This window comes from Eurypyga helias, unplaced genomic scaffold (genome assembly GCF_000690775.1).
Source record: "Eurypyga helias isolate BGI_N326 unplaced genomic scaffold, ASM69077v1 scaffold9330, whole genome shotgun sequence".
Classification (NCBI taxonomy): Eukaryota; Metazoa; Chordata; class Aves; order Eurypygiformes; family Eurypygidae; genus Eurypyga; species Eurypyga helias.
The window spans coordinates 1-12,012 of NW_010226222.1; the positions used below are offsets into that span (position 1 = coordinate 1).

The window sequence follows — 12,012 nt, forward strand, 5'->3', positions numbered from 1 at the left end:
GCACGCGGCGGGCAGACGGGGCTAACCCCCGTCCCGGGGACTGGGGAGCAGCCCGAGCCCCAGCCTTCCCTCCCGGGACACCGCACAGTGCCAAAAGAAAGCCCGACTGGCTGTGTGACAGTGATAACTCCAGCAGCCCGTTGGTAGACAGGGAGGGAAACGGGGCACAGAACAGGAGACATCACTGGAGAAGGAAGTGGAGGTCCCCACCAGTCTCCTGTTTTCTCCATGCTACCAGTGTTCCCAAATCAATGGTTTAGGGTCAGGCAGACCAGTTTTCAATAGTGCAAGTTGGTGAAACTCTTCGACAGAAGGTGCTTTATATGTGTCTTTTGACTCCCTCTCCACCAGCATGTCCTTTATAAACTGAAAGCGTGCCTTAGGTGCTTCCTCCTGAAATGCAGTAAAGATGTAGTCTCTTATGTACCTGGGCATGGCTGAGGACAACAATCATCTTGGTGAAAAATAAAAGTTAGACCTGTCCTCATTCAGTTCACATAGTGCAGTCCCCTTTGGGACTTAAAAAAAGAGTCACAGAGCAGCCACAGACCTGCAAGCAAGGACAAATCAGTGTCTGAGGTAGCTGCTTCAGTAAACAAAGTACAGCTGCTTGGATGTGCACAGAAGCAGCGCTGAAAAAATCAGATTCAACCTTATCTCAAGATGAAAGAGGCTTTGGAAAAGAGATAACTCGTCAGTATTTGATAGTCATGCACTTTTGACTCCAGCCCATAATACACACATGGACTACAGCTTCACACTAGCTTCCAGCTAATAACACTTGAAAGTCCTTCTTGTACAAATACCAACAGGAAGAAAGAGGCTACAGAACTAAACAGACTATGTTTCACATAAAGCCTTTGGGCTTGCACACATTCTGCTCTAAGCCCAGCTGACATCATTCCAAATGTTCTATGAGCACTCACTCTGTTGATTACACTGCAGGTTCACTCATACAATCCATTCCCAACACATTCATAACAAAGTTTGGGGCTAAAAGAGAGAAGAGCAGAACTCATAGTAGCTACGTGCAGAACAGCAGGATCACAGTTGTCATCTTCCAATTTCTAGTCTGCCATCTTCGAGCATTAAGGAGGTGTGAGATCTGTTTGGATGCTCAGGGGATGCACAGGCTGCAGAGTATCAGATCCCACTCAGGTGCTGATGATGGTATGTTATCTACCAAAAGGCATGGGGCAAAACCATGGGGTATTTCCTTGCAGCCAGGAGGAACATGGACCATTTAAGCCCCAAGAATGGCCTGGACCAGGCTTTTTTGCCATATTAACCAAGCCTGGCTTTCCCCTCCAGGTCCCAACCTCATTGGCTGCTTTGTCATCTGCATCGAGGCTTTCCAATAAAATAGTACGGCAACAGCTCTACTAGACTCTAACACTGGCCTTGCTTATGCCTCATCTGGCTGCTTCCTAATGTCAGCAGGACTGAGGCACTGGCAGCTCATCATGTCCCACTTCTCAGAGCACTGAAGTATTACATTCAGGTGATATGGCACATGCTTTTCCAGCCACGGGCCAGGCCATCGTTGTAGTTCCAGTTATCTTGCCAATTCAGTCAAGCTTCTCTGTCACACCAAAGTAGATCTGGAGTAGTTTGTTCTCAAGAATTCTAGAGGTCAAAGTCAGCAAACCCCACCTCAGCAAACAGACACTGCTTTGGCAGAGACACCACCTTATGAGTGTCAGTTATTTCACTTAATCTCATTTTCAAGATTTCCCTTGGGTCTGTTGGAGGACACTTCCCCCCTTCTCCTGCAGGTGTAGGCTGCTAAGGAGATGGAATAGCACAGTGACTGAATGCATTTCCAATTAACACCACATTGAATCATCTGCAATTCAATGAATGACACATGCAGTCTATGCTTTGGAGCTGTCATGGATGTCTCTGTAACAGCCACACAAATAACTCACACAAAGCCTTCCCCTAGAAAAAAAAAAACACAACCACCAGGTCCCATAGGAGAGGAGTAATGAAATGAAATTAGGTTTGCCTCAGCTGAGAAGGGTGATTTCAAACTCCATCACACACTGCACGTGGCAGTCTTGCAGAACACAGAACACCACAATCAGTGCCTTAGACACCACCTTCTGTCAACACCAAATCCCTGTTGGCTGGCACTGAGAGCTTGTGGCTTCAAAATGTGATTTTAAGCCTGGATTAGGGACAAGGTTAAATTGCAAATTTGATTATCTTTAGGCCTCCCACCCCAAAGAGCAACATCAATCAGCAGTGCTGATAAGCTAAGTGTTATCAGGCAATAATTTTGCCTTGGAAATCCACCTAAATCCAGAACTCAAGAGACAGCAACTTTAAGCTATGCTTTTCTCCTTGTAGAACTAGGCCATTCCTTGTTGAAGGGCCACTCTGAAACATACTCCCAAATCCCTGTTTGGCCACAGATCTGTATTTCCTTCTAGAAAAGAATCTAGAGAAAATGAGAGGGACAGGTAAGTGAGATGGAAAGGAGTGCATGCTCTGGTCTAACCCTGACAGCAGAGCTGGGACACAGCCAGGGTACAGTCCCAGATCTCACAATACAGATAAGCATTAGTTATCTGCCCACATGGCCAACGAACTCTGTGTCTCATAACGTACAATAGATAAACCACCCAAAAGATGAGCTGAAGCCTTCTGACAACAGCCTGACTATATCCAGATTTTGGCACCCACACAGAGGCTTCACCTCTCTAATGTGCAAAACACCGTCTGCCTCACCCACTTCCCTCAAAAATGGCTGGACACCCAGCAGTCCCTGGAAGAACAGTTACTATCAACTGTCAGACACTGGTGAGTGCAGAGGCACACCAGCCTGATATCAGTCCCCCAAGAAAGAGCTGGGGAATTTCAATGCAGGACCTCAGGAGAGCTGAGGAAAGATGCCTACACATGGCCAGATTTGAGTGGTGTGCTGCATGTGCTGAGTAGCAGAGAATGAAGTGGCAAGTCCCCAGCTAAGCCTCCCTAGGGACTGCAGAGGGTCTTAAATGTCCTTCCAAGCTACATCTTTGAGGAGGATCCAGCTGCAGGACAGGGCAAGCTCAGAGAGATGTAAAGAGGTTGCCTTTTGGGTTGCACTCACTGCTTTGGTTTGTTTTGGCAGTAACAGAGAAGCCAGCAGCATACACCAACGTGATCATGCCCAGTCTCTTCAGCATCATCTGTTTCCTGGGTATTGTGGGGAACCTCATTGTCATCTACACTATTGTCAAGAAGAAGAAGCTGAGATGCAAACAGACCGTGCCTGACATTTTCATCTTCAACCTCTCCATTGTGGACCTCCTCTTCCTCTTGGGCATGCCCTTTCTCATCCACCAGCTCCTAGGCAATGGCTCATGGTACTTTGGTGCTCCCCTATGCACCATCATCACTGCCCTGGACACAAACAGCCAGATCACCAGCACCAACATCCTTACCGTGATGACAATAGACCGTTATCTGGCGACTGTCTACCCTCTAAAATCTACCTATGTCCGGACCCCATGTGTTGCAGCTCTAGTTATCTGCTTGGTATGGCTCCTCTCCTTCCTGACCATCATTCCTGTGTGGATGTATGCAGGTCTTATGCCTCTGGAGGATGGGACCGTGCGCTGCGCTCTCTTGCTTCCCAACCCAGAGACTGATATCTACTGGTTCACTCTGTATCAATTCATGCTGGCATTTGCTGTGCCACTGATTGTGATCTGTGTGGTCTATTTTAAGATCCTCCAGCACATGGCCACCACTGTGGTCCCATTGCCTCAAAGGAGCCTCCAGGTACGTACGAAGAAAGTCACCCGTATGGCAGTCGCCATCTGCTCTGCCTTTTTTATTTGCTGGGCTCCCTTCTACATCCTCCAGCTGGTTCACCTCGGCATCGACACACCATCCATGGCCTTCTTTTATGCCTACAACTTTGCCATTAGCTTGGGCTATGCCAACAGTTGCCTCAACCCCTTCCTCTACATTGCCCTCAGCGAGACTTTCAAGCGTCAGTTCTTAGTGGCCATCCGCCCTGCAAAAGAGCCATGTCGCAACAGCAGCTCTGTCAACAACAACAGCATGACAGAGGCCAGCGTATGTCTGAAACTGGCACCAGAATCCACCCAGCAGACCCAGTTCCTGGAGGACTTCTCCCCATGTTCGCTGCCTGTGACTGTGGCTGTTCACTAGGGCACTGAAGTGACCGCAGCAGAAGGCCTTCAGATCTGTAAGTCGACCGAGAAGCAGCAGCTTCAGGCAATTCTTGGTGAAGCATATGAACTACAAGCTTCCCCCTCCAAGAGTGCAGATGTCTCCCTTTTTCATTGCAGGGCTCAGCTCCTGCACTGCCCTTGGCCTATGAGATGCTGCATACTGCTGCTTCTTTCCAATCCTGCACAGGAGGACTTTATCACACAAGACACTGGGTCCCTAAAGGGGATGAGTGGAAAAAAAGGACAGAAAGAGGATTTCAAGGGGGAAATGTTCACCCTAGAACAGCAAAACCTCTATCAACAACACTGCCCAATGATTCCTTGCTCCTTGGCCTGACTAGGGTTCCTAAGTCAACACAGAGCTTCTTTATTCGAAACTTGAACCTTTGAAACAGTGCATATATTTATTTTTGATTAAAAAAAAAAAATCTGACCTGCAAACATTGATGGTTGCGCTCATATCTTAGAAGCAAACAGCAGAGAGAGATCTTGGAGCCAGAAGTCTTGCCTAGGTCTGCCACTTGGCCTTTTGGACCAGCCCCATCTGCCTCCAGTGGGTTGTATTGTTTAGCAACCAAGACGTTTTCAAGAACTGGCTAATTTTTATGCTAATCCTAAATATTTCAAGCAAAACCAGGCAGATAACAATTGCGCTGCTTCAAGGGACTGCAAACAATTCAAAAACTACTGCTGCTAACACCAGATTTGTGTCTTTTCATGCCAATGAGCCTATTTTCACAATGCTAGTTCCTCATGCTGTTCTTGTGCCTCTCAGTCTGCATGGTCATTGGGGAACCCCAGGCAGCGGGTTTTAAACATGACTAAAAACATGATGTGCAGAGATTTGTGGAGCGAGAAAATGTGAAAAGGCAGCTCAGAAGCAGCAGAATTGCTTATGCAGCTTCCTCAAAATAACAAATGCTTTACGAAGTTAAAAGAGGGAAAAATTAAATGTCTGGTTTGTATATGCGGGTTTAACAGATGGAGATTAGGAAATGATTTTGCTCATTACAAAGACTAGAGAAAAGACGGCACAGACCAGCTAAACACGGGGGATTACACCGATAGCCCGTGCAGGGCTCCCAGGGGACTGTGCAGGCATTGTTAAACACTTTGTCAAACACGAAGGAACTGGTTACTGTAGATGATTTAATATAAAGAAGAATTAAAAATGTCAAACGGCACAAAATAATCTGTTACTACGCGCTTACGGTCTCATGCCATCAGCCACCCGCAATATACCCCTAGACAGCTACGCAGCCGAGCTGTCGGCTGCACGGGATGCTCTCAGCCTCATGCACGCTTACAGCCGCACCTACCGTGCACACCACACTCGCGGCTATTTTCAAGTACAGCCGACGCTTCAGTCTACACCTCGTAGACAACACACAGCCATTCACTCACCTCTGGTGATCAAAGCAGGATGGTGTACAACACCGGCACGTTTGACATCATCAGGTGCAGCATGTTGCTTTTCGAGTCACCGAACAACCCTCATAACAGGGTGTCTCTGTATTTTCATCCCAGGATCTGTCAACCTGCACCCACCGCAGCAGCGCATCCACACTGCGACTGTACGGCATCTTGTCAATTTTTTTCCCCCCATTTCCCTGGGAAATAAAGCCAAATAGACACATCCATAGCTTTCAAGCTTTATGACTTTAAAGTCTTTGCTCCATGTTAACTGCCAGGAATTTTCACTTGCTGGTTTTCATGGAGCTGCCTTGCTCTTTGGTCAGTACTCTTCCCAAAGGGCTCGGGAGCGAAGGTCGAGGAAGCTGTGTGCTGTGCCAAGGCAGACTTGCTCTCAGGACAAGGGAAGCTATTGTGTTACCTTTCTCCCATAAGGAAGTTAAAGGGAGGACTGGCATGCTTCTCCCTGAAAGGAGGTGGTAATGGTTGGGTGGGGTTTTTTTCCTCATTTAGTACCAGCAATGAGGAAAGTATGAGAAGTGAAAACAGACTGAATTGCTGGGCTCTCAGAGAGAAGCACATTGAAGATATCATCTTGCTTACACAGTAAAGGTGTTTATGGTTGGACTAGTCTGTTCCCTGTCTGAAGCAAGTGAGTGAGTCTGATCTACTGTGGCAAAGTCACACGCTAAAAACCACGGGGGCACCATGGGCTGACCAAGGGAGGCCAGCACCAGCTGCTGCAACACTTGAAAACGTCTTTATGGGGTAAGGTTTTCCAGATCTCAACACACTGAAGTCAAGGAACAGTACACAGGCACCTTCCCAGTTTGAAGTCCTTTTAGATCTCATCTATGTGAGGTGGAAAGCCACGCTAGAGAGACTTGGTCCGAACACCAGGGACAAGACTTCCCACGTAGGTGTTATCCCAGCAAAGGCACCTGCCCCTTCCCATCACCCTGCAAAGACTCATGGTTTCCATTCCCTCACAATCCTCCTGCCTGTCCCCGAGGAGTTTCCTAGTCCAGATGTCTAAGTACGGGCTGTGGTGTCCCTCCCTTTCCATGTACGTCCATAAAAGCTGTGGCAAATACACCTTGGGAAGACAAGGATACAGACACCTGTGGATGTGCTGGGAGACTGGGAAGAGAGGTACAGACAGCAATAGCTTTTGGCCATCTTCCCTAAACCTCCCCAAAGCACTGAGCAAGATGAACAAAAGCCTCTCCTTTGAAGACAAACCTTTTGATCAAAGGCCTTCAGAGGTGTCTCCCTACCTAAGGGTAAGGTAAGGCCTTCCAGTAGCTAAATTTGGTCTCTGTGCACCTTGGTGTGACCTACTCAAAACATCCTACCCCTTTTTCCCTATTTTTCACAGCTGGCTTTGTTAAGCCAGAGAGTTTGTTGATGTTCGGATTTGTGTTCAGCTTTACCTCTTTGTCCGTTCTGCTCTTTGTATTTATTATGTGATCCCCTCATCTCAGTGCCTCAGTCACTGATGGCAGAGTCTGAATAAAAGGCATCGCTGAAGAGAAAAGGACACAGCTACTCATGCACAGATAGGCAGCCTGAAGTGCTGTGAGGTCCACCTGAAAGGCAGCGTCAGAAGGGCACAGATACAACACAGTGTGTTTCCCTGCAGTCCTATCCCCTGTATGCAGCTTGCTGGCTCTCTTGCTTGACAGAAACTAAGGGAAATCCAGCTAAATAACCATGAGAGAAACACACCCCCAAAACTGAAGGGTGATATAAAGCAACTATTCAATCTAGCTGTTCAGATGAACAGCCTGCTATGCTAGATGAGACAAATTTCCTTGTTTCTTTTTGCCAGCACTTCTCCTGTGTGTTCGCGAACTGCCTTGTCAGAGAACAGAAAGACAGATGGGTTCACTCTCCACCCCCTCCTCTTCCCCTCCTTGTCCTTAGATGTGCGACTCAAGCCACATGTCTCAGCTCTGCTCTTGATAAACTCCCACAAGGGGCAGATGGTCCAGTTACTTTTACTCCTCCTTTCCCAGCTAGTGACAGAGCCCCCCATGGCTGGTCGCTGCAGGATTTGGTCCCTGGACCACACTATCCACTACTCGCATCCCTGTGTCCACACCAGGCAGTAAAATACAGTCCAGCCTTCCACGCAGTCACAGCTCTGCCAAGCCAACCCTAAGGACAAACTGGAGCCGAGGTCCCCAAAGCCCTGCTAGGCAGCAGGCTGGTGACAACCTTCCCCGTGCACCCTGAAGTCTCTGCACAGCTAAACCTGCCCAGGTTTAGCAAACTGCAGCTGCAATAGAGTGAGCACAACGCCGGTGGCTGCCAGTTGGGGAGGATGGGAAAGGTGGGGTGACTCACTGGCCCCTGGGACACAGCCAGAACCTGACTAATCGTGTTTCATCAATCCTCCTAGGCTGCTTAATTGGACGCATTTCATTCAACAGACTCACTGGTGGGAGAGGAGCCACGCGGCAGGTACAGATACGTTCCCAGCCCACTTGCTCTGCATTAGTCCTCCTGCTAGATGCAGGGACCACACAGCAATGTCCTTTCTTGCTCACCTCCCATTACCAAAGCAGCACAGCTAAACCCTCACCCACCCGCCCCCAGCTTTTCCACTTGCTCCATCCCTGCTGCAGGGCTGAAGAGAGGATAGCGCACAGGAGAGTCTCACCAACAGCAGAGCAGTAAAGGCGGAGAGATGTCTCATCTACAGCCCCCCCTCCCACTGGAGGGCTCCTGCTGCAGATGGGGCCCTTCAGTGACTCCAGGCAACAGATGAAGGTATTTTGAAGGTATATTTACAGGGCAGCATTTGAACAGGGATCTCGCTGCACCACTGGAGGGAAAACCTTCTTTTTTTTTTTTTTTTTAAAGATATGTAGACCCTGATTGCAGGAGGGCACAAGATATGATACCTGCTCTTAGAGCCTTTTTCCCCTACCCATATCCCATTTGGGAAACAGCTCCTACGATCATACAGGACCCAATAGTTGTTGGCTATGGAAATCATCACCCTTTATCTCTCAGTCTGGCTCCTGGGAGAGCAGCAGCACTGTCTTCTCCTGATGGGTAGAGCTGGGCTTCAACAGCTGCAAAGTAATGCCTGAGAAGTGGCTCACTTCAGTAGAGACATGATGGTGCACTGAGTGGTGCTTCCACGAGCACTTCTGGAGGTGCTGAGGACAAGCATGTTAGAAAAGCCTCCAGGGTTGTCAGCTCAGTACCTTTCACTACCTCTAAATGCTGCTGGAATATTTTCAACACTCCCTAGGGTCAAGCCTTTGCATGATTCCTCCTCCACCGTGAAGTCACATATCGTCATCGCCCTCCCCACGCACAGCCGCTGAACAACGCAAGCACGCCTGAACACTCAAGGCCCCATCCTGCAGGTCCACACAGGGTTAGTCCCAGGAAATGAGAGCCAAGTTCTGCCCATCACACCAGGGCGAGTTTGAGTTTACACCACAGAAGTCAGCGTGGTTTTAGTACAACAGGGAGCAGATTCTACCCCAAGTACTGACTACATCATTACCCAGCACTGCGTGAGAAAAGATCTGCAGGGTCTGGCTTCACAGAAACGCCTTTTGGGCAGCAATTTTCAAAGCTTCAGTTAAACAGTGACACACACAGGTTTTGGTTTAGGCCTTAAACCTTATTTCTTCCACTTAAAATTAAGTTAACAGATGAGTCAGTCCTTCCCTCCAACCTGCGCTCCCCTGTACCCTACAGGTTTCCACTTGCAGGGTAGGCAGGCTGAGAGCCAGTGACATAATTTTAATTGTTCTGGTGATTGGTTATTACTGAGTTGCCATTGCTAAGTCTGAACGAGCTCTTATGATTTGCTTCCTACACATGCTGCTGGAAGCACAACAGCTTGGAGACACCGGGCTGCCATGCCCTGCTCCACCAGACTCTTCAGCGAAAGCAGGGCTCTCCGAAGGCAGAGGAGAGACTCCTGCCTTGTCCAGGAGCAGTGCTTCCACAACCACATCCCAATGCAGGCTCAGGAATGCAGTCCTCTACCTTTTCTCCCATGGGCCTTCACCACAGAAAGCTAAACACTAATGTTTTTGCATACATTTTGGCATGGAGCACTTGATAGGGACAAACACGGTGACGGAAGTGGTGGGTGAAGCTATCATTGCTGAGAGCTTCTTAAAGCTCTTATTGACTGATTCCATTCGGGGGTTGGTTCTTGGAGGTGCACCTTCTCCACCAGGACCCTCCCACCGAGAAATGGAAACAGGTTTTGAAAGGAGCCGACCCTTCACATTAGGGTTCCCCTCTGTCCTCCTCCTGTCTGCTCATAAAAGACAACTTTAGATTTCAATGTACCCAAAGCATTTTGAGGATTTAATTTCCCCCAATCCACCTTTTTTTTTTTTTTCAAATGGTCAAGTCATTACAACCTCCTAGACCATAACCCCCAACCTAGACCTCCAAGTGCTGCGGCAATGCAAATTTTGTCACATTATCAACATGGAAACTGCTTCGAAAGAGAAAAAGAGTAAAATGCCACCTCTCAGGGAGAGAACAAGTTGCCTGTCCTTTACTTTTAGTCAAGTCCAGCTACTTTTCCCCAGCCAACCGCTGCCACTAAAGGAAGCACATAAATATTTGCTGCCGGGCTGAGACGCGTTGTGCCAAGCCACGGCCCCCAGCCAGTGCTGACACAATCTCTAGGTTTAAGAACACAAACACTGGCAGCTCAATGAGAAGGGACCCATTTTTTGGAATTAATATTCAGTCTTTCTGCAGCATGGGAAACATCAATTGTTCGGTGTGAAATAAATTACACGTCCTTCTTGGGGGGATTTTAATGAGCTCTCCCCCCTTTCTCCTGAGGCTCTCAGACTCAGGGTAAAAGAAAAAAAAAAAGAAAAAAAAAAAAGGCAAAACAACATTCCAGCATCTCCCCATCAACCCTGCATCATAATGGCCCAATCAGGGTAATTAGGATGTCTCCTGTGTGCTCAGGAAGACTTTACCCAGCAAATCCAGCCTGCTGTTCATTATATTGCCGAAGCATAGCTAATTACTCCTGGTTTGAGAAGGAAGGGGAGCAGACCAGCTTTGTATGCCGTTGGGAAAAGGGCCATGCTGAGTACAGTCAGGCTTTGGCTTTACCTCTGGTTCTGCTAGATCTCCTGGTACGCTGAAGGCTACAGGAGGGGAGAAGATGCTGGTCTGGGTAGTCAGTTCTTAGAAGAACCAGCATACAGACGTGCATGCTCTGGAGACCCTTTTATTTATCTTCTAACTCCGTTGGAGCAGAAGGGCTGCTCCTCTTCCCTGCAGCTCCAGTGCCAACTTGAGCACATGCGAGAGCAAAGAAACGCGGATGCAGAAAACTGAGCTCCCCCTCTCCAGAGACACCAGGCAGCCCTTCAGGGTGGGAAAGCACCACACGCTATTGTGGTGAGGGACATAAATGGCCTTTCCCAAGGCTGCTGGAAATTGGATGGGCACTTTTCCATCTCCCTTGCTTATTCTACACTGGATCCCACGAGTACAGCCATGATCCCGAGCCCCTTTGCCATCAGGTTTATGGAGTCCCAACATGGATCTCATCACCCAGAGAGGTGCTCTGGGAGCATCTTTAGCCCATCTCCCAGCCACTGGCTAACACGGGAACCGCTCAGCCCACATCTCCACACCACCGTCCTGACTTATCTTTCCTGTCCACATGGCACTGTGTCCAAGCTCAGGCCTGCTAGGAGTGGATTAGAGCTCCACTGCTGATATCCTACTCTTCTGTCATCTCCAGGTTTGGCTAAAGCACATGGCAGAAGTCTTAGTGTGCAAATGGAGATGAGGGAGGACACTACCATGGTCTCAACCAAGGCTGCGCTGAGCTGGCCATATAGCTGCACACTGAGACTTGGCCCTGTTTACACCAGTGTCTGCTTATTTCTTTACAACAATTTCCCAACAGGCCTGGCAGGTAGATTCAGTCCCTTGTGTCGTGGCTGTCTGCCCTTTTCATTCTTGCTGCCTTAGTCTCCTCAAGCCTAGAGAAGTTTCTTTAGCAGCAATAATTCCCAACTCACACACCTATGAAACGCCACGAGTTATATCTGTGCTTGGAGAGGAAAGGCTTGAAAGAGTGAATAGGGGGAGGTTATAAACCAAGATCTAAATGCAGAAGCTGTGATGGACACCACTGGGGGAGCAGACATGGGGCATCTGCGGACCAGACACCAAGCACTGCTGTGTTTACACATCACATCTCCCTTATGCACACTGCTGTGTTTGCACATCACATCTCCCTTATGCACACCCAGAGTCTAACTCGCTCCTAGACAACAGTTAACCTGCCTTGAATAGCCAAACATGCCCTGGGACCAAACTGACCCTCCAAAAGGGGTGTGAGTACTACCCAGCCTCAGCACCCATGATCAGACAGTTATTCAAT

General features: G+C 48.5%; 1 protein-coding gene across 1 annotated transcript; it reads left to right on the plus strand.

Annotated features, from left to right (window-relative positions):
• Positions 1–2,417: 2,417 nt before the first annotated feature.
• MCHR1 (melanin-concentrating hormone receptor 1) lies at positions 2,418–4,167 on the plus strand (the record flags this gene model as incomplete). The annotated part of the gene is made up of 2 exons (XM_010152129.1): positions 2,418–2,465; positions 3,119–4,167. Coding segments are annotated over 2 exons (1,097 nt in total), but the record flags the coding sequence as incomplete, so codon positions are not given.
• Positions 4,168–12,012: the final 7,845 nt, after the last annotated feature.